This window comes from Phaseolus vulgaris, chromosome 7 (assembly GCF_000499845.2).
Source record: "Phaseolus vulgaris cultivar G19833 chromosome 7, P. vulgaris v2.0, whole genome shotgun sequence".
Lineage (NCBI taxonomy): Eukaryota > Viridiplantae > Streptophyta > Magnoliopsida > Fabales > Fabaceae > Phaseolus > Phaseolus vulgaris.
Genome location: NC_023753.2, coordinates 37,555,094 through 37,578,588, shown reverse-complemented (window position 1 = coordinate 37,578,588; position 23,495 = coordinate 37,555,094). Strand labels below are relative to the sequence as shown.

The window sequence follows — 23,495 nt, the reverse complement described above, 5'->3', positions numbered from 1 at the left end:
GATTATATTAATAATAATAACAATAACAATAATAATATTATAATAAAAATATAAGATCATCAAAATATTTTTTTTGGTATAGTAGTTATGAGTTGTATATGTATTTATAAGACTTGAATTCTGGAGCAACAAAATTTTATTAACAATAATAAAATCATTAATAAGTAAATAAATAATTAAAATATTAATGGTACTTATCCACCATTGTACTGCATTATTATTGGTACTTTACTTTTTGACCGCGTTAATTTTAGGAGTTTTATAGGTCTTTGAAAAAGACGTCAACATGTTGGACTCATATTCACCTTTTGTTTCTAAAATAAAACAAACAAATTATAAAAACGTAAAGTAATTCAAACTTAAAATAATTTAGTTATCTTAATTAACTATTCTTTATCAGTTTAATTAATTCAATTAATATATTTTGTTGTAGGAATGATGTGAATACTATTTAATGATAAGAGTGCAAAATATTAATAAAATACCAACATGTCTATAAATAATAAAATTATATTTAGAGAAACTTAAAACACTTAAATAAATTTTGAATGTGTTTTTATCAATTCAAAATTATAAAACCGTAAATGAACTATTAAATAAATAAAAAACTAATAAATATTAACTAAAAATAATAAACACTTTAAGAAATGTGTTACTTTCATTTCATTTTAGGCTCTGTTTAGATTAGGGAGAGGATGTGTGAGGATTTGAGAGAGTGGATGTGTGAGAATGTGTGAAGAAAGTGGGAAGAAAGTGAGAGTGTTTGGATTGAGGTATGTTAGGGTATAGGAGTTTGTGAGTGATGTGATGATTGTGAGAGAATTTTAATTTTTTTTAAAGGTATGAAATGTTACTTTACAGATTTACCCTTGTCAATTAAAAAAATTAATAATAAAGTGAGTTGTTTTTTTTTAAAAAAAAAAATAACAACTTTCACATATTTCGTAGATTTAAAAATTATAAATAGAAAAAAAAATGTTAAATATAAATATGTATAATATAAAAATTATAATTAGAAAAAAAAATTATGTATTCAACCAATTAAATAAAAACAAAAAACAGAACTTTAAATAACTTTTTTAAAATATTAAACATGTGCTATAAAATTAAAAAATAAATCAAATTTTATATAAATAAAAAATATTATTTTTTTAAAATTAAAAACTGTAATAATGAAAAATAAAAAGTACTAAAAAAAATATAACGTAATTAACAATAGAAAAAAATAATAATAAATAAATTATAGCTCATAAACATAATAACTATACATAGAAATATATTAATATAAATACAACAACAAATTAAATAAAAATATAACTTCAAATAATTTCTTTAAATATTAAACATATACTATAAAATTAGAAAATAAATCACATTTTATATGAATAGAAAGTTACTATTTTTTAATATTAAAAAACCTCACAATAAAGCAATCTAAAAAATACTACAGCAACAAAAATATATCTTAATTAACCATAAAAAAGGATTTCATAAAAAAATTATAATAAAAAATAAGGATAAAATAAAATGAAAAATATTTAGTATTGGTGATACCCATGATCCATGTAATATTTTCAATGTTAATTAGATATAGTATATATTTTTTTTTAAACAAAACTAAATTCAACCACATTTAATAAAATATCTTATTAGAACTTGAAAAATAGGTATAACCTGATTTACTCTAATAACTAATATATAAATGGAAGATTTTATTTAACTATATTTTTTTTACACTGGTTTATCATTATTTACCTAATTTATATTTTATAAAATAATAAACAAACTTAAAACTTCCTTAAAATTTATGATGTTTTTTTTTTTTTAAATATTACATATATATATATATATATATTTTAAACATTGTACACTTAAAAAAATTTAAATACTAATACATTCAAATGAATCACTCTGACACATTTAAATGAGGATAAATTTGGAAATAAGGGATACTGACATGACTTTTCCTCTGAATCTCTTCATTTTGAGAGGAGAGAATATTTAGTGTTCATAGATATATCTTCTCTCTCTTCCTCACACAACTATAGATCCAAATAGCTGATATTCTCTCACTTCTTTGTCTCTAAACAATACATTCATAGAAGCAAACAATGGGTTATTGATGATGCAGTATTGAAAAATAACTTTTTTATCCCTTGTTTTTTTTTTTTTATTTAGAGGGAGTAGGGTGTGTTGTTATCTTAATTAATTTGACAACATTCGATTTCAACTTTCAAGACTCTCTTTGTCTCTTTGAGCACAGAAAAGTTACTGTATACTGGAAAATGGGTTCCTCATTGGCCTAATTTGGGCCACATTTCAGTTTAAAGCTTAATTTTTTATTTCTGAGACATCATTTTTCTCCCTGTGACTGTGTGCAAGAAGGAAAAGTGCTTCTTCTTAGTAATCTCCCTCTTGCAGCTAAGTCACACATGGCTCCAAAATCTTTCTTGTTTGAGGTTGCATTGTCAAGTCCATATCTTGCTCCCTTGTGAGTTTTTGTCTCTGGGAATGGCTAAGCTTTTGTGATGAGAATGGTAGTTGGTGGCTTCTTGAATTTCTGAGCTTTTGACTCTTTCTTAAGGTACCAAACCTTTCCTTTTTCTGCCCCACTTGGATCTTTTGAGATTTTCTCCTCACCTCTTCAAATTTGTCTTCACTCCTTACCTAATATTCTTAGAAATTTTGTGTCTTGTGTTCTTTATCATTCACCTCTGAACAGCACTTTGAGCTTTGAAAACAGAAAACCTCAATCTTTAGCTTATCTTAGCTTCCATCTTCCCATTTGTTTATGATAATTGCTGAGATGGAGTTCAATGTCTTTCACATGTAACTGAGAGTTGGGGTTTGGGATTGTTTGTTGTATCTCTTAATTTGCCCCTCTAAGCATATCTAGATATGCTTGGACAAGGGAATTGTCTCCTTAGATCACCATTCTTGCTATGTGTACTCATTGGCCTCTTGATGCATTCTGTTGTGGGAGCTGAGATTCCCTTGGGTTCCAAACTTTCTGTGGCTGACAATGATTATTGGGTTTCCTCCAATGGTGATTTTGCAATTGGATTCTTCAACATTTCAGATCAACCCAACCAATTTAGTGTTGGAATTAGATTCAGTTCCAACTCTATACCATATAGCCGACAAGCTATGGTTTGGGTTGCTGGGGGTGATGTCACAGTAGGTAACGAGTCCTACTTTGAACTCACTCAAGAAGGGGAACTGGTCCTGTTTGATTCCTTGCATAAAGCTTCTGTTTGGACCACCAAAACGGGTAGCCGATCTGTTGCTTCAGCTTCACTTCTTGACAATGGAAATCTTGTTCTAATGGACAAAGAGCAACACATGCTTTGGCAAAGTTTTGAGACTCCATCTGATGCACTTCTCCCCGGACAAAGTTTATTTCCCAATAAAATGCTTCGTGCTGCACCTGCAAGTAAGAATAGCAAGTCCAGTTACTATAGTCTTCACATGAATGCTTCTGGGCATTTGGAGCTACATTGGGAAAGTGAAGTTATCTACTGGACAAGTGAAAACCCTTCTTCTGCTTCGAATCTCAGTGCTTTCCTTACAACCAGTGGAGCTCTAGAACTACGAGACCGGAGTTCGAAACCTATTTGGTCTGCATTTGGAGAGGATCACAATGATTCTGTGAATTACAGATATCTTCGGCTCGATGTGGATGGAAATCTTCGGTTATATTCTTGGGTTGAAAGTTTGGGATTGTGGAGATCGGTCTGGCAAGCTGTTGAGAATCAGTGCAAGGTCTTTGCAACTTGTGGTCAACTTGGTGTCTGTGTCTTCAATGCCTCAGGTTCTGCTGAATGCAAATGCCCGTTTCAGGTAACTGGGGGTAACAAATGTTTGGTTCCATTTGAACGAGAGTGTGCATCTGGCACCAATATGATAGCATACAAGAACACATATTTATATGCATTCTACCCTCCTGATAATTCTGTCATCACAAGTAATTTGCAGCATTGTGAACAGTTGTGTCTGAATGATTCGCAGTGTACAGCTGCAACTTTTTCCAATGACGGAACTCCACAATGCTCAATAAAGAAAACTGGGTATGTCACTGGTTATTCAGGTCCATCTGTAAGCTCAATATCATTTGTTAAGAGATGTTCAGGTCCGTTTGCTGTAAATCCAAGTCTCACAAAATCTCCTCCTTCTGAACCACCTCCCCCTCTCTGTGTTTCTTGCCTAATGGGGGCTGCCACAGGCACATTTTTCATCATTGTTATTCTCCAGTTGGGAATTATGTTCTTCATCTACAAAAGAAAAAACTCTACCAGGCCAAAGGCCACTTTAGGTTTCACAGGCACAAACTCAAAGGGTTTAATTGTGTTCTCCTTCTCAGAAATCAAGAGCCTCACAGGGGATTTCAAGAATCAAATTGGGCCAAAGGTGTTCAAGGGTTTGCTACCAAACAATGACCCTATTGCACTTAAAGACCTGAACGCGACCTTGGAGGAAAGGAAGTTCCGAAGTGCTGTTATGAAGATGGGTAGCATCCACCACAAGAACCTTGTGAAACTGGAGGGTTATTGTTGTGAGTTTGATCACAGGTTTTTGGTGTATGAATATTGCAAAAGGGGTTCATTGGACAAGTACATAGAAGATCCTGCTCTTAGCAAGACGCTAACATGGAGAAAGAGAGTTGAAATATGCTCAAGTGTGGCAAAAGCCATATGTTATTTGCACTCAGGGTGCAGGGAGTTCATAAGCCATGGAAATTTGAAATGTGAAAACGTTATGTTGGATAAAAACTTGGTGGCCAAGGTGAGTGAATTTGGGTTTGCTATAGCAGATGGAAAGGCAACATATTGTGGTTTTTCAGCTGAGAAGGATGTAGAGGATTTTGGCAAGGTGGTTTTAACCTTGTTAACCGGGTGTCGTGATCATGAACACATTGAACTTTGTGGGTGGGCTTATAAAGAGTGGATGGAAGAGAGGGTTGTGAATGTGGTTGATAGAAGAATGGAAGGGGGTTACAATTCAGAGGAACTGGAGCGTGTGTTGAGAATTGCATTTTGGTGCCTTCAAATGGATGAACGAAGGAGACCTCCGATGGGGGAGGTAGCAAGAGTACTTGATGGTACTTTGAGTGTTGATCCTCCACCACCTCCTTTTGCCTTTCAGAGGCCCTTGCAGGTACATGATTCAGAAGAAAATGTTTCAGAGTTGGAAGTGTAGATGCTAGCTCCAATTCTAGTAACTTTTTTTCTTTTTCTCATTTATTTTACTTGTTAGCTTTGCCTTTATATTTGATGTGTATAGTAGGAGTGGACTAACTTCTAGATGAGACAAGAAACCATGTTCATTGTTTTTTGTCCCTTAACCATTTAATGGTAGTTCAACTGGGAAGACAATGTTGTTCATTTCAGATTTGCAGCATCTGTCTTAAGTTAATGAACATTTTTGGTATGTGTGAACATTGCTGTTTGTTATAATTAGAAGTTCAGTTTACACAGTCTGCTTGTTTTCAATAACTATGCACTTTATTCAAATTGATCAATTAGGTTATGTGAGAAAGATTAGTTATTCACACAATGAATGAATATTTCACAAATTTAACAAACAAAATTGCTATTTTACAAAGCACACAATTGGCTGCTACAATGTAGCCAAGTCAAAGGATCTAATTCCAAAGTCGTCGAACCTACCGATATTTTCATTTTCTATGGTGTAAAAATTACATTATGAAGAATCCTTTGAATATTCTATATCGATTAAAGATAAAAAAAAAATCATATAAGTGTGTATCTCATTATCTGAGTCGATTTTGTAAGGAAGAGTTAAATTTAAAACTTATTTCATAATATAGTATCAGTCTAATAGAGTCTATCATAATAAAAGTTGATTGTAATGAATTGACAAATCTCGATGTGAGAGAATGTATTGAAAATCTCAAATCAATTAAAGATAATATTTAATGTTATATAAATGGAGATTGATTGGATTGATAAAGAAGTTATTGGTTTGGACAATTGTTAAAAATAATAATTAATAATATATTTTTAAAGCATATACATTCATTAGAATTATTATAATTAGAATTTATGTATAAAATTATTATATTTAAAAGTTAAATTTATATATATGTATATTAATTTAGCATTATTTTTTTCTTTTCTTTTAAATAAGGTCAAAATGTCGTAATCCCATGTTTTTAAAACTCTGATTGGATTAGGGATGACGAGGGATACTCACAAATCATCTTGTTTAACAAAATTTGTTGACTACCTCTTTGAAAAATATTTGCTAATTATTTAATTTTTTAGAATATTCATGGATCTCCGTGGTCACTTTTTTATTTTAAAAAATGAAAATTTAAAATATAGAGTTAAATTAAAAATTTAATGTAAAGTATAATCCAAACAAAAATTATCATAAAATATTAGTATAAATAAAATTTGATTTAAATAAAAATTCAAATAAGTTATACTGTCAAGTATAAAGTTAAATAAAATTAATTTAAAAAAATAATTTTAATTGTGTAAATTAAAAAAAAATCTATAAAATAAAATTAGAAATATTTTTTTAATAACTAATGTTTTCTTAATCAATAATTATAGTTTAGTATTTGATTCTAAATAAATTCAAATAATAATCCCTAAACGGATATCAAATATCCACGAATTAAATATTATTATATATGTGTTTATATAATTAAAATGTTTTGTATAAATTAGAGATTAATATTTATTAGAAATTTAAAAAGCCTTGACTCAAGTTTGTAGGACCAGCCCCTTCCCACGGTTCTAAAAGGCCGAAAAAAGAAGATAAGGTTTTCACTGAAAAAGCCTTGTCGGTGAAAAACTTCAAAGTTCAACTCACACACAGTGTTGTGCTTTGTTTGGTTTATTAAAATTATTATTATTTTTTTACTTCTTTTGAAGTGTGAATCACTGAAAGAAAAAGTTAATTGTAGTTTGAGTTGGATTAATCAATATAGAAGCTTTCAAGCAAAAAAATATTTTAGTTTATTCCGTAATTAAAATTAATTTTACAAAACCTTTATTTTTTAAATAACTTAATAAAAAAATGTTTAAAAGCAATGAATGGTGTTCACATTGGTGCGTAGCCCAATCAAACTTATCAACAAAAGAGATACTTTTGAATTGTCGGCTTTAAAAGATATAATGAGCCGTTTGCTTTGTGATTTTATATTTTTTTTAAATGTAATTTCTGAAAAATGTAATGATTGCAAAATTATTTTTAGGTAGGTCTAAAACTATGGTTGGTTAGTTTTGTTACATTTTTAGGAATATTTTATAAATTCTAAATTAATTAAAATAGAAAACTTAAAGAATGAATCTTATGAGGTTACAAGATAATTTTCATATTTCCTAGATGAATATAACTTATCTACTCTCTTCACATGACAATAAAAGTTTTATAAATAGAGATATTTTGTATTGGATTTTAAGGTCAAATTAAGTTACATGAAATTGGATTTTAAGGTCAAATTATGTTATGTGAAATCAATTAAGATTTTAATAATTCAACTTACATCAACCAAAATGAGAAACAATTCACATTATTATTTATATATAAAGCAATTAGAAAACAATGCACATACCCTAGATATAATAGATGGAGTGCATTATTCATGGCCAAACTTTATTTTCTCGTCTAATATAAATAAGAAAATGAGATTATAAAAACTATAATTAAATATATATGTAATTGCAAAAGACAAGTATTTATAAATTTAGATATTTTTAGTTGAGTTTTTATTAAAAAAATTCATTATATGTTCAAAATATTTTTTATTTTGGTCTAAATATACTGTGATTTTACTGTCAAGGATATAACGTGATTATTTTTGGGTCTTTCTATCTTTAAATTGTTCTTTCTCTTTTTAATTTCTTCAAATTCACCAGTCAAGTTACTCTTGGAGAGCGAAGAAGTGAGTTGATTAACAAGTTGGATGAGATTGAAGAGAAAAAAAGCATGTTGATTAGTGTTACTTAGAGATGAGAATACAAAAATAACAGTCACCTCTTCTAGTTGACAACAAAATTAAACAACATAATACTTAGACAAAAATAAAAAATATTTTGAGCACTCAATAGAATGACAAAATTTGAATACAAACTTAGTTGAAAATACTCAAATTTATGAGATACTTAAAACTTAATTAAGCCTTACAAAAATTATCAATAACTTAAGTTATCAATTGGAGTCCAATCGATAAACTCCTCAGTAATCTAGTACTTTAGACATAGATTCCCGTCTTTATACTTTTCAAAAGAATATTTTCATGTCAAGAAAGTATTGAAGTCTCCCTGTCTAACAAAATTTTTTCTTCATCACCTTAACGTCTGGAATCTCAAAATTTTGTTGTAAAAATAAAACATGAAATATTAATGAATTATTAATTAATAACACAAAAGTTAATTTATGATTCTCTATCTCTTCAACCTCATCTTAAAATGGAACGATAAAATTACACTCGACATAAATATCTCATTTTTATGTCAAATATCAATAATTTAGGTGATTTAAAAAAAGTGAATATTTTTGGAAAAATATTGAAAAAAATAAATTAAAAAGATATATTAAAAACAAATCAGAGATTTAAGGAGCACTTGGTTAATTTTGGAGAATATTAATGTGTTTAAACCAAACAATAAAAAGAGAATGATATTGTTGTGTAGGATATTGGCTAAAAAGGAGAATTGATAATTTGTAAAGTACTTACGAAAACTAAGTTTGATGGTCAACATATTAGTATGATGATTACTTGCCATCATTGTGAAATTGTTACTAATCTCTTAATAACAAGGTAAATTTAACTTTGCATAATTTATGTAATTTCTCTTTGATCTCTTCCTTTTAAAAGCCAAATGTCCTTATCAGTTTGCCTATATTTATGCATTATGATCACAATTATATAAATTTATCTTATAGTAAAAGTTAATTTACACTTCAAAGAAATCCTTAGTGGAATCCTAGGTGCATCGATATTATCACTAACGATTAATGTTAATTAAGTTTGTACTTAGCGTTCAATTCAACGTGTGATTTTATTTGACATGTAATTAAAACTAAATACAATTATTTCCATTGTTAATATAATTATTGATTAAATAATATTAAAAATGTCAATAATAAATCATTCATTTCAAAATGCTACAAAGATAAATGGAATATACATAATTACATTTACTTATTTTTAAAGATGTGCCAAATTTCAGCTAAAACTAAATATCTAAACTAATTTTCATTTTTTTATTAAATATTGTATCAACATATTTGATAGATTTACAGATTAAAAATTACTTCAAACTACACTTGTGTTAAAACTTATAATGAATTAATTTTTTTCCAACGTTTAATTCATCTTAATACACATTTAAGTACTTTAAAAAAATTAAGTATATTTATCATTATAAGAAAATCATTAAATAGAAACTAATATTAAGAAAAATAATAATTAGTTATAAATAATTATATACTATCATAATAAAAAAATATTGATATTTAAAATAATTTTTATTATTAATAAATTTTTAAATTGATATTAAATTAGTTACTAATTTTTTTATATTTTAAAATTAATAGTTAAAAACTTAGCAGCTAATTGGTACCATTTTAAAAATTATTTATTAGTAATAAAAATTATTTCAAATATAAAAAAATAGTTTAAAAAATAGTATATAATTTAATCAATATAATAATTAATTATTTATTATTTTTAAAATTTATTTTTATTTAATAATTTTAGTGTGAACATTAGAAGCTAGTAGAATTTCCAATCACTTTTTTTAAGGAGTTCTAGATTTAGCTTATCTAAGAGTGTAAACTTCAGCTTTTTAAATGAAATACAACTCACTCTTAGATAAAGGGGTCCCTTGAATGTTATTTTAATAGTGATGATTAGAGATTTTTAGGATCTATGTTCTTCACAATATTTATTCAAATATATTTGGGCAGCGGAATTTTGGAAAGTTGGTGATTGTTTTAACACTTTAGAGGAATCCTAGGGATGGTTATAAGTAATTAGATATAATTTTATTAATTTCGACAAATCATTTTTTCAACAAAATGATTTATTTTTTCAACAAAAGGAAATCTAAATATAATTTTCCCTTCATTTTATCTTTTGTCTCGATTTTTTTTTTCATTGCATCGTCTTTTAATTATAAAAGACTAATTCTATTTGCAAATAATGTGATTGCAATTAGTTAGACAAATTTTTACATACATGAGAATCAACCATAAACTTTCCATTAGATGAACCATTTTTTTGAATGCATGCTATCTCGTAACTATGTGCTGTGGGTATGAAAGAGTGTTTTTTTTTAAAAAAAAAAATCTGAAAAAATTATAAGCAACCATTTATACTATAATTTTTATAATATTATAAAAATGACAGCAATCATTTAAAAAAAAGGCAAAACAATTAAAATGAAAATAAAAATCAGTATTTTTTTTCATAGATTTGTATTTTTTTTATCAGTAAAAATAAATAAATAAATAAAAATTATTTCAAAAAATAATTCAACCCTTATACATACATCTTGGTTGGATAAAAGTTCACAATAGTCCAAAAAAAACAACAATAATTTGATTAAAGATCGATACACTAATTTAAAATGAAAAAAGAGAGTATTATATACTTGCATGACCCCGTTAGCTTTAGGCTGAACTGAAGTGTTGTAAACTTGAACCTCATGTACATAGAATCTGACCAACTTTTTGATACAAAAGTGGTTTCTCTTGATGCTACTTTAATGCAATGATTAGAGATTTTAAAACTATGTGTTTCATTCAAATGTCGATACCTAATAATTCTCTACAAATTGTGCACTGTGTGTATACTCTTTTAAAATCTTCAATACATTTTTAATGGCTTTGTAAATACGTGTAAATATATACAAATATTATGCATCCAAAATTTGAGTTAGGGTTTTTTGTTGAAATTCTCACCCAAAAAAGTTGTTTGAGGTGGTTGTCCGTTTTGTTTAGGGCCATGCTAATTGTTTGAACTTGGAATTCATTAATTATAATTTTGAATCAGCAAGAAATCTCAACCAACCCACCATAACCAAAAGTAATAATATATCATTGTATATACATTAGGTTTGTGTCTGGAAGAAGATCATCATAACTTTGTATGGTAAAATACGTGATCTAATACACCATATATAAGACAATCACTGGCTGCCATAACTTAGCCAAATTTTAATCCATTTCGTCCTTAATTTGAGACAATTCATGGAATAAACAAACTCGTAAAGTCATCATCTTCAGGGAACAATAATATCCCTATTATCTCTTACCCTCATTTTTTTTGCTTATTTTATACCCTCTTTTCTTTGTGTCTCTTACTTTTCTTATATTACTCACTACATATCATTCTCCATTATAAATAAATAATTACTTAGTAACATTTAAGAGGGCTATTTTTATTTAAAAAATAAACATTTAAAAAAACTTCTTTAAAAATTGATATAAAAAAAAGAGATTGAAAATTAATTTATAATTAAATTAGACTATTTAGATATGGAGAGAGAGTATATATATATATCAAAGGAATGTGTATTTATTTTATAAAAAGTTATACTGTTTAGTTGAAAAATAAAAAGGAGGAAAAATGAAAATATAAGCATAAAGATGATATCTTTTTGATTTCCCAGTTTTGGTATTAAAAAAAGGAGTAAAATGGGGTACCTTATAGAACCTGGATCATAAAGTTTAGGTTCAGTTGAAAAAAGCTTTAGAAGAAACGCGTAGAGTTAGAAAAAGGTGTTAACTGGGACCGGCTACATTCATCATCAAACATTGCTAAAAAACTTTAATTCCAACTTTTCTTTTAGATTTTTTTTGAGGAATTGTATTTGTGTGTAAATTAATAGTATACAGAAAGTTATAAACAATAGTTTGAGAGGGAGAAAATATGAAATGATTTAGATAATAGATGTGATAATAATAAAAGCATGTTGTAAAAAAATAAGCTGTAAAAATGTATTAATAATATAAAACTTATATTAATTAATCTGTGTTAATCTAAGTGGCAGTAGGTTGCTGCTGTGGCACTGTTTTTTGTTTATTTATTTTTGCAGTTGTGTGATGTCAGCTCCGTAACTTTTCAACCATGAAGAATCTTTCATGTTAATTTAAAAATCAGAAGATAAATTGACCTTATAGGATTTCTCTACCCTACAAAAGGGTCTTTTTCTTTGTGCCCCCGTTTTCATATGCAATCTCAACTTTTCAACTAATCTTTGTGCAGTTCTTCAAGGAGAAGACCCTTTGACATTAAGATTCAGCTTAGGTTACATGGCACCAGCTTCTTCAAGAACACTAGTGAAGTGTAAGAAAGTTGTGGAAAGAATGCAGAAGAAAAAATCAATGGCAAGGTCTTATGCTACTCCTACTACTTCTTCTTCTTCTTCTTCTTCTTCTTCTTATTCTTCTTCAGGTACAAAAGAAGTAATAAAGAGTGTGGATGATGATAATGAGGAAGATACATGTTGTACACCAAAGGGTAAAAGGTTCAGAATACCAGAAGTCTCAACATGTCCACCAGCTCCTAAGAAGAGAAGGGTAGCCATCACATGCTCCACCAAGAAATCCCCAATTGCATTTTTTGCTTCACCAGATATGGAGCTCTTTTTCTTTTCAGGAATTAAAAGTGTAGCAGCTTCAAGTTTTACCCCAAGTGGAGTTTGAACTTCAGTTTCAGATCACCCTTTTCAAGTCACAGGGTTCATGACTAGTTTGTAGTATGCAGATGCAGAATACATATATACATATAGATATATAGCTTAATTGTTAGAGTTCTAATGGATTCTTGTTCTTGCTGATGGAGTGATGTTGTTAATCTAGCTTAGTAAAGCATGAAACTCATTTCATAACCATTTGTATGTTTGTATATTTGGTTTATCTGCCATCTTTGTCCTTCTTATTAGGGTCTGATTTTCATAGGTATGTGTATGTGATGAATATATATATGTATACATAATTTGCTTTATCAATATGATGATCGAAAGTATTATGAAGTCAACTGAAACTCATAAAATCGGTTTATAAAGATCAAGTTATATATAGTAAAATCTTCTAATCTAACTATGTTTTGAAATTCAAACACAATGTTCATTCATAGAAGCATTTTTCTGTTAATATGTTTAATCTTATGAGGTATATGTTAGTTTTCATCTGCTATATCTCTCTTGCTTTAATGTTACCTGGATAGAATAATCTCCACACAACACGTAGAGAAAGGAGAGGAAGAAAAGTAGCTTTTTCAAATGAAGTGCTTTTGAATATTCCCTCTTCTACTCCTTTTTCAATTTTTCTTTTTCATCTTTATCTCCTTCACTCACTCATCAAAATGCATTTCCACTGACACATGCAACTATAAAAATTCACTTTATTTTCAATTTTTCTCAGTTTAGGAAAAAAAAGTGAGGACAAAATATGTTGAAATGTGTTATTTTTTGTTTGAATTATTATTTTTAACTCATTATTGACTGGAACATATATATAGTTAGAATTGAGAGAAGTTAACACGAAAATGGTTGATGCTAGTTCTTTTAAATTTAATTTTAGTTATTGTCCATTTTCACTGAACTGTTAAGATTGAATTTTCACATTTCTCTATCAGACAAACATTTTGGGACTGTTGATAATTATTGGATCTCACAGAAACATATATGCTTTGTTTATTTTTAATTTTTATTATAATGCAAATAAATATCACAATAAGATAAATGAAATTATTTTGATATCATGCTGTTTACATATTCCATACCCATTTGTGCAATGCAAATGTAACAACAATTTGGAACTGTCTAGTCCTTTATAGGGTTAATTACGTTTCAAACTGATACATTGAATGAACTTTGAATTAAACTAAAATAGATGAGAAAAAACAAATGATATATTAACTTTAACATGTTTTTAGTTTCTAAAATATTGAACAAGATTATTTTGTTCTCTCAAAATGAAATTAATTGTTAATTAGTTCTTATAATTTACAAAATATTAGAAATTAATCCCTTTATTATGACTTTTTTTAAACTTTACTCATTGGCTAAATAATTAAAAATTAATTCCATGATTTTGATTTTGCATTTTATACCAGGAAATATCCTATTACATGTGAGTTTTCTTTTTAAAATACTTATTTGGAAGACAAAGTTAATTTAGAAGAAAAAAAAGCATAGTAGGATTCAAAAAATCTAAAGACGAAAAATTTATTTTATATTTGAGAAATTAAAATGTACTTATATCTAATATATTTATTTATTGAATGTTAAAAATTATTAAAAATATTTAATATTCCTAATTCATATCACTAAAATCCATCTATAGATGAATAATATTACACCCTTTCATTTGAAGAATATTTTTACTTAAAAAAAGACTTTTATAACATAAAGCTCAATCCTATAGATTCAAACATGTAGTATTTTTTTTTTTCTGAAAATAAATATAAGACTCATATCTTAAAGACTTGTGCTTAACCAATAAACATTCCATTATTTGACTTATGATTTATTCATCCAATAATAAACAGTGATTAGTCAATATATAATCAATCACTCTACCTCTTGTTCTCATCATAATTAGGTACTCTCTTTATATTTGTATTTTTCTTCTGAATCATGCATATTTTGTATTGACCCAAATCCTAAATGAGGGTTAATAGGAAGTAAAGAGAGAAAAAGGAGATGTGTGATAAACTAAGATATTGTGTATGATTATGATTGCTGTCGATCTTATCTTGTAGATGATTCGAAAGGGAACAGAAAAAGAATATAAATAAGGCAAAGGAAAAACGAGAATCCAAAGACAATGAATAGGTTGGTGATGGAATATGCAAAGGAAAAAAGTTGGGTATGTGCATGTAATTGTTTAGGGTTAATTATTGAAGAAGGAAGAGATGAGGCACATGGAAGAGAAGAATCCGATGAAGGAGCTCGTGTGGAGGCTGATAATTTTAATTTAGGTTTCTATGTATGGACACACATAATGGGGAATCTCCAGAAACTCCTCGTGAAAACTTTAATTCTTACGTTGTTTTACTTAATGACCATGAGCCAAATCGCAGTTATAAATTTGGTGTCGGCGCAAGGGACACGAACTTTTGGTGCATCTCTGACGTGGTCGTTTCATGGGCAATGGTCGTTTTACAACTGCTTCCTCTGTTTTTTTTATTGCCCACATTCAAATCACTTTCTCATTCAGTAGAATAAAGTATTTTAATTAAATTTTAGAACTTTTTTTTTCCAAATTATATTCATTTCTACTCAACTTAGAAATTTAATATATATAATAATAATAATAATAATAATAATAATAATTTTGACTGAGTTGAAATTAAAAAAAAAAAATGAATTGATAAATCAACATTTTTGTTTTGTTTGAGTTTCTCTTTTTTTTTCAAGTTTTTTCTCTTATTCCATTGGTAGTCTTCAAATTGGGAAATGTGATGATGTTCACGTTAATGTTAAGATTCATTTGATGGTAAATACAAAAGAATAATAGTTTTACCAAAAAATAGAGTTGCTCAAAATCAAGTGAAAAAATATTGAAAATGAAAATTATTTTACTTGATAAGTGAGATTTGATATAGCCGAATGAGGGTGAGAATATGTTATCTCTTTGTTTTTGTTGTTACTTTAAAATAAAGAATTAAAGGAAGAATGAGAGTGAAATTATATATAAAAACTACCCATTAATATTAATTAATATAAAATTTATATCAATTTGATTTTATCTAAATCTATGTATAAGTTTAATTATCACAATCTTATTCATTTTAGTATTTTGAAAGTCATTCGAGTAATAAAATCATTATTTAATGCATTATTGAATGATATTGGAGTTAAAATAAATAATATGATGAAAATGTTTAAGTTCAACTAAAGAGAATAAAATGATTATAACATACATAATCTCAAAAGAAACTTATACTAATGCATAAATAAATAAATAAATAAATAAAGGACATTCGAAAAGTAATACCCAATGTGATCTAGAGATTGAAGATGTTAAAGGGTTGGGCCTCATCGGACTCCAATAAAAAATCTACATTAAACTTCATTATAGGAAAATTCTTTCTGCACTTCCAAATCTTCTTCTTGCACTTATATACTTATATAGATGAAGTAACAATTTTACCATTTTCTTCATCTTCTCCATTAAACACCCTTTTTTTTCCTTTTCAGTTGCAGCAACTCCTACCTCCAACTTCATAATACAAACCAGAATTTAAATTCTAGTTTGTAAAATGCTAAATACAAATTTGTATTTTAAATTATATTTCAGATTCAACAATTCGAAATGTAAAATTTTGTATTTCAAATTATAGAATTCGGAATACAAAATTTGCATTCCAAATTATAAAATTCAAAATGGGAAATTTGAGTATTTTTGAAAATATGGACGTGAAACAAGAAACTATGAAAGTGCTGGAAGAACTTGCCTTCATTACCTTTTGAGGTGTGTTGTATAGAAATTAAAATAGCGTTGAAAGGCTTGGGCCTTTTTGGTTTAATAAGAACTATAAGCTAAAACGGGCTTTGTGATAAACAGATACTCTCCTACTTTTTACTTTTTACCTTTAGTAATTTACTTTAGACAACAATTTTACCTTGAAGAGATAAAGTTTATTTCACACTGCAAATAGTAAAAAACACATATTTAATAATTATTTATAAGAGTAATATAATATTTTATTTTGGTGAGTAGCATGTGAAGAAAGAGGAGTGGTGACAGAAGTGTACTATAGGAAGCAGAAGTTGGGAAGGAGAATTGTGACTTTGGAGTTTCCAAGTTGGGTCCCAAACTCTGTGGGGAGATGGCAAGTTGCACCTTTTCTCACTGTCAAACCTCTCTCACTTTCACCTTTTCACGTGGACCCTCTTACACTTTTCTTAATATTTTTTTTATTTTTTATTTTTATTTTTATTTTTAACTCATCAAATTTTCTCAATCACATATCCAAAATGCATTTTCTGTTAAATCATTGTGAGCCACTCATCCTCAATTCTTCATATTAATGTCGCGTTTGGTGAAGGAAAACACTGGCCTACCAAAAACTCTGAAATCTAAATTTTAAATGCTATTTCTTCTTCTCAAAAAATATAACAACATAGAGGTCCACACTCTGCCAACTCAGAATTAACTAATTTCTGTTGACAGTTACAGATAAAAAAAAAGCTCCTAATAAAAGAAAATTGAAAAGTACCACCAAGATTTTTTTTTCTTCAAAATAGGTTTAACTAAATTACAAGTAATTCATAAATATTTTTTTCAATTAATTTTTTATTTAAAGGTTTCGTTTTATTAAATATTTAAATTATTTTTTTATTCTTTGATTTGATTTGATTTTTACACATATAGTAGAAAATTGAATTCTAATAAAACTCTTAAAATACTCAATTATTTAACGGCTGTCAGATTTTGTTACTGGGTTACTAGATTTTATTTAACTTTTTCTTAACTAGACAAATGAGTGAGTATAATATTTTCATTGAAACCTTTTGATTCACTGATCAATTTCCCAAGAACATCAATTGAGATTTAATTTGTTGGTTACTGTTAATTGGTCTGCAAATTTTTTGTGTAGACATGCATGTGAGTTTATGGACCTCCAGTTACAGGGCAATGCTCCTCCACGTGATATGTTGAGATGCCAAATAATTTGTGTACACAAAAAAGTAAATTGTGGATTACAACCTTTGCCTTTGTTGATGATTGGAATATACTACAAATGACATGGGGGGAAAATTGTTCCAAACGTGTCATCTCAAGAAAATGAAAAAAAATCTCAAGAAAATGAACCTAGTGCCTCACCCTCATCCTGTGATCTATTGTTTCAAATAATTTTTCTATATGAATGGAGAGAAAGAGAGTTAGTTAGACCAGGTTCATTGAATGTCAATTTGGTTCATTTCCACTGCCATTGAAGCCTTCTGAAAACGAGTCAATGGCTTCAAAATTAAGTCCTCTTGTCCGTCCAGGTGCACCCCCTTTAAGAGATGACACGTCTAGCATGATCCTGTTTCACCAAAATACAAAGTCAGCATTTGATCACATCATTGGTTGATAATTAAGAAAAGGGTCAGTGGCCAACTTGTTTGAGGGTAAAGTGAGAAATACTTAATCTTGTATTAGTTTATTTTCTCATCAATGATTGTAAATGGCAAGCAAGGCTTACAAGTTCTTTGATTCCTTTTCTAGTATTGAAGAGGTGGAATTTATGATGATTTTGTCGTCAATTTTTGACACTGAATGATCCCTTGGGAGATCTATCTCTTTTGGTGCTGGATTGACAAAATTAAACACTAATTAATATCATGAAACATTATGTGAATCTGAGATCAAATTTATCTGCTTTAGGAAAACTCTTACCAGACTTGGGAGGAGTGACATATCCATCAAGTCCCAATAATTTCTGCACCAATGGGTGCTTTAAATCAAGCTTGACAGTGAAAGAAAAACAAGTTTATGTAAGGAAGTTTGCATGGCAACTAAATAGTTACCTTCAGATTCTCATAACACTCCTTAAGATTGTCATTGTATAAGATGTGATCAAATATGCCTGATGAAGTCCCTTGCTCAATCTCAGCCTGAGCATTTCTTAGTCGCTTTAGGACCTGTTCTTCTGTCTCTGTCCCTCTGCGCAAAACATAATGGTTTGAAGTCTTTAGAGAGCAGCAGCATTGTGGGATGATTTTGAGAGTGAAAGAGCACAAGTAAGAAACAATTACTCACCGGTCACGAAGACGCTTCTCCAGCTCGTCCATTGATGGAGGGCAGATAAAGATGAACATGGCTTCTAGAGCACTAGCCCTCACGGATCTTGCCCCTTGAACATCAATATCAAGAATACATCTCTGAACAAAATGTAAAAATTAAAGACTTCAGTATCTCAAGAGAAAAGGGTAAAGTCATATCTTAAGGAAAGTAATGTACTAATGTTCACAAGGTTGGTTTGGTATGATGACAAACAGAAAATTCAATCTCAATATACAATCACATGGCAAGACCATAAAATACTACTTTATTTTTAAAGTTCAATTTTGCTTGAGCAGATCAAGGTGTTCCTAAGACAATCCAATGCACGTCTTTAACATTAAAATTCCAGAAGAGGGGGAGAAAAGGCAAAAGGCTGTTATATTTGATAGAAATCATGTTCTTTTCCACAGTATGTGGCGTTAAAATTTATTAATGTGCAGATAGGTGACAATACACCATGGCATCTACTATGAGGCTGCATTGTGCATGCTGCAACAATTACAACCAAGGAGGTTAAAAATATACAAACATTTCAGACCTTCCTAGTGCTCATAAAAATCAATAGATTACTATGAGTACTTTGAGAAAACCCAATTACTAACAAAGCAATTTATTTGAAATAGGAAACAATAAAAGCAAGGCATATTGAGAGAGTGATTGATTTGTATAGGCCTGTGATTTAACATTCTAAAATCAGATCAATAAGGAACTTACTTTCCCTGCATCTGATACCAGCTCCACACCCTCAACACTGGTCCCGTATAGATTTTCATGGACAGAAGCAAACTCCAGAAACTTTCCATCCTTTATCTCTTTCTCCATAACATTCTTCTCCGTAAAATGGTAATGGACCCCATCCTTCTCCATGCCTCTCGGGGCACGGGTTGTGTGGCTCACTGAGAAGCCAAACATAGAGGGGAATTCCTTCATGAGCATAGATATCAATGTTCCTTTACCTACTCCAGAAGGACCACTGATAACAACAGGTTTCTCAGCATTTCCTATAACACCCTTACTCCATGCTACAACCTCAGTCCCCAAATTTTTTTTCTGCTGCTCCCTGACAAACGTAGTGTCCACCTGCCAACAATAATAGACAAAATACTTAACACCCATTAAGCTATTGCATTATCTAATAATAATGCTTCAGAGTTTCCACACAACAACAGCACTTTGGCATTAGATTAAGGACCAGGGTCTGAAAACACCAACCTCCAGAAACCATATACAGTCATCTGGGTTAGAATCTTTCCTAAAAATTAGTATTCTGTCTTTCAAAACCACGGCTGAGTGGCCATTACATGAAATGGGTTTAGTGCCTAGCTCAACAACATTAACCCTGCTCATTAAAATATGCATCAGAAACCAAATTAAATAACCAAAAAACAAAACTGAGATAAAGAACCTTAAACCTACCATTCCCCCGGACAGTTGTTGTCAAGAATTTGAACTTTCACATAAAAAGATTCAGCAGCGGTTTCACCAATGACATACTGTCAAACAAATGGAGGTGGATGATTTGTTTTAGACAGAAGATTTTCAGCTTAGTAAATTGTGCCACATTGAGAGATGGCATACCTTTTTATCACCAATGATAGTTACCGTTTCCAAAGTCCCGCTTTTTGATTCAAAGTCATCAATGATAATAGGTGCTTCTCCCTATTGATCACAAGAAAAGAAGGGTAACATACACCAAATCAAAACCAAACCCGCTCTTTGATCCAATATAATAAACTAACCACATTCCACATTTTGAAATCATTCATTCGAATCCTCAAGAAAAAATTATGCTTAAAACTTACCATAGCTAAATCCTTGTCAGAATCCAATCCTGATCAAAATGAGAAAACAAAAGTTAAAAAACACACATAGAACGTTCCCAATAAGATTCTGATAGAGCTCATCAACAAATACGAGGCTTGTATTCAACATCATTCTGATCCCGCCTATACCAAAAAAATTAACCATACTTGACCTTTATTCAATATCTCACTGACCCCACATCATGCAATTTTCCAGAAGATTACCATTTTACAAAAAAAAAAGAGAAAACCAACTTGAAAAGAACAAGAACCCCGAAAAGCAAAACAAAGACACGTTCATCACTGAAAGAAACAAGAAAAGAAAGGAAAAGAAGAAGCAATGAAACAAGGGTGGATCAAGGAGAACCCAGATCGCATTGATGAAAAAGTCAAAGCCTTTGAAAGGCCGAGAGCAACAATTTCAATGCTAATGTTGTTACCTTACGATAATAGCAGCAGGTTGGGTTGTGCACATGAAAGCAAAGGTTTCTTTGATCTATTTTCAAGGTAGCAGTGTGTGTTGTTCCTCTGAGCTTCAACTTGTGTCTTCCCTTGTTGACAAACTTTTCAACTTTGGATTTGTAAGAACGAAAAACAAGGTATGATGCAATGAGAGAGAAAGAGAAAACAAGAGAGAGAGGCGGCAGAGGAAGGTGCAACAAAAATCAAGAACGAAATTTTCATATTTGTAGGCACAAATAGTGAAAAAAGGGGTTCGGTTCGGTTTGTTGTTTTGCTTTCGGTTCACGAACCGGTTTGACCGGCTTTAGTTTGTTGTGAGGTGCATGTGAAGCTTCATTCCTTCTAATTGCTGATTAAGAATAATAGTTTACTTTTAAATTTTTTATTTAACATATTATATTTCATATAATTTATATGGTTGAATTCATATAATTTATATTTTAAAAGGAAAAAAAATGAATTTTAATGGAGTAATTGTTTTTCAGTATTAAGACAAAATAGTTAACAAATAAATGAGTTCAACACCACTTTTAATAATGTAGACATGTGCATATTATTTAAATTATAAACATATACAATTAATATATAAATTATATCTTAGATTAAGTAATATAAAATATTTTAATTGTTAACTCATATGTCAATTGAAGTATAAAATTTATTCGTGCCTTAAATTATAAGTTATTTTTCTAAATATTATGATTCACCTCTCATATCCTTTCCAAATGTCTAAAATAATGTACAATGACATCAATAAAGTAATAATAATATAAATAAGGAAGAAAAAAAATATTGAGGAAGGCATTTGAAGATAATTGAAATACTTTATCAAAATAAAAAGAAATAAATTGAATAATTTAAATTATTTTATCTAATTATAACATTTAAAAAATAATCAATTTAAAATAAAATAAAATAAATTAAACTTGAATATATTTAATATCTTAAAATCATAAAAAGTCATGTTATTTTCTTGTCTCAATTTACACATAAAACAAAGATAGGCATAAAACAATGAGTAGATAGATTCTAGGAATTTCCATGTTTGTGGAAGCATTTTATTTAATTGTACACAACATGCAAAAATGCTATATATAAATCATAGATATAGTACTTTTTTTATGAAAGTCAGACAGAGAAAGCTCTTTACTAAATAAAGAAAACCAATAATATATGAAATAAATTTGTTTCATTTTTTTTTCATTTATTATTAAAATTAAAAATGAATTAATGATAAAAGTAGTTTCTAAAATAGAATATTTTTTTTTCATAAGTTAAAATTAGTTTACACACGAGTTAAGATAATAATTTTAATAAATTACAAAATATAGTTTCTAAAAATTAAAATATTTATAAAATAATTTAAATTTATAAAACATATTTGTCATTCTGTATATTTTAAAATTATTTCAAAATTTTGGAAACTCTACTGTATAGGGTAGCACAAAGCACCATTAAACAGATCTTGATAATACTGAACTATATGATTCTGAATATCCTTATGATATGTAGGAATATCTGTATCATTTTTTAATAAAAAAAATATTATTGGAACATTCATGATCTTGATAACTCCTTGAAAATATTTCATATTTCTACCACCTTATGAATGACAATTAATTTTGGATTTCACTTTGCACAATTCCTCTTCAAACATTGAAAACTTTATCTAATTCTAAAAGAGAAGCATCCAACATATAATTTTGTAAGTTTTGCTTAATTTTGTAAGTTTTGCTAAATTTGATTTAGAATTTAAAATTTAGGGTTTAATCAACACTAACTTTAATAAAACATTCTCAGAATTAGAATTAAACTTAACATAGTAAAAACACATCTCTATTCCATTGAATAAGCCTAGAATTAATCTCCATAAGCTTTTGAGAAAGAATAGTTATTAAGATAATGAAAAAGTCTTGTTATATATTTTTTATTGGGGATAGTGATTGCAAAAGTTATCTAGATATAAGATTTTAATTAGTTTGGAGATATAACTAGAAATGAGACTAGATATAAGAAAAGGAAAAGAACCTTACTAGATATAAAGAGAAAGAAGATGACCTATTAAGATAGAACAACAATTCATGCAAATTACTTTTTCTAATTTATAAAACAAATTGTAATGATTGTCTTCAGAATTTTGTAAACAAAATATACATAAATTCAGAGAAAGAAACTTACAATGAAGAATTATTGTCTTGAAAGTCCCAGAATGTGTCATCATTAATGGATCTAGAATGATTGAAGGAGGATCTATAAAACCCTAAAAGGGTTAATTCCACAAAGGTCTGAGAGGAATATTTATACCAAAATTGAACTACTCTTTATTTTGTTCAAACGTCACCTAAAATATTTATTTTAATTTTCCTAACTCAATTCTGCCAAAATTCAACAAAACTAGGTGAAGCTGTTTATACATTTTAACGATAAAATAATTAAATCATAAAATACAAAATTTAATTTAAGATG

General features: G+C 28.7%; 3 protein-coding genes across 3 annotated transcripts; 2 read left to right on the top strand and 1 right to left on the bottom strand.

Annotated features, from left to right (window-relative positions):
- The first annotated feature begins 2,208 nt into the window (after positions 1 to 2,208).
- On the top strand, positions 2,209 to 5,435 carry LOC137830580 (G-type lectin S-receptor-like serine/threonine-protein kinase SD3-1). Its single transcript, XM_068638014.1, has one exon. It carries the CDS (start codon positions 2,899 to 2,901, stop codon positions 5,194 to 5,196), a length of 2,298 nt encoding a protein of 765 aa, XP_068494115.1. The 5' UTR covers positions 2,209 to 2,898; the 3' UTR covers positions 5,197 to 5,435.
- Positions 5,436 to 12,294: 6,859 nt separating this feature from the next.
- On the top strand, positions 12,295 to 12,687 carry LOC137829464 (cyclin-dependent protein kinase inhibitor SMR9-like). The gene has a single exon (XM_068636265.1). The coding sequence runs from the start codon at positions 12,295 to 12,297 to the stop codon at positions 12,685 to 12,687; it is 393 nt and encodes a 130-aa protein (XP_068492366.1).
- A 5,002-nt stretch (positions 12,688 to 17,689) lies between these two features.
- On the bottom strand, positions 17,690 to 21,234 carry LOC137830579 (guanylate kinase 2-like). The gene is made up of 11 exons (XM_068638013.1): positions 21,008 to 21,234; positions 20,568 to 20,596; positions 20,344 to 20,424; positions 20,182 to 20,258; positions 19,978 to 20,104; positions 19,480 to 19,845; positions 18,742 to 18,863; positions 18,510 to 18,645; positions 18,379 to 18,421; positions 18,185 to 18,290; positions 17,690 to 18,025 (listed from the first exon to the last, which is right to left on the bottom strand). Exons 2-11 carry the CDS (start codon positions 20,568 to 20,570, stop codon positions 17,905 to 17,907), a joined length of 1,182 nt encoding a protein of 393 aa, XP_068494114.1. The 5' UTR covers positions 20,571 to 20,596; positions 21,008 to 21,234; the 3' UTR covers positions 17,690 to 17,904.
- Between the last annotated feature and the right edge of the window lie 2,261 nt (positions 21,235 to 23,495).

Coding starts and splice junctions, on each gene's coding strand:
- LOC137830580 (XM_068638014.1), top strand. CDS start 2,899: ATGCTTGGACAAGGGAATTGTCTCCTTAGATCACCATTCTTGCTATGT.
- LOC137829464 (XM_068636265.1), top strand. CDS start 12,295: ATGGCACCAGCTTCTTCAAGAACACTAGTGAAGTGTAAGAAAGTTGTG.
- LOC137830579 (XM_068638013.1), bottom strand. Junction 18,291..18,378: donor TGTCACTCCTCCCAAGTCTG/GTAAGAGTTTTC, acceptor TTGTCAATCCAG/CACCAAAAGAGATAGATCTC. Junction 18,026..18,184: donor GAAAAGGAATCAAAGAACTT/GTAAGCCTTGCT, acceptor TTGGTGAAACAG/GATCATGCTAGACGTGTCAT.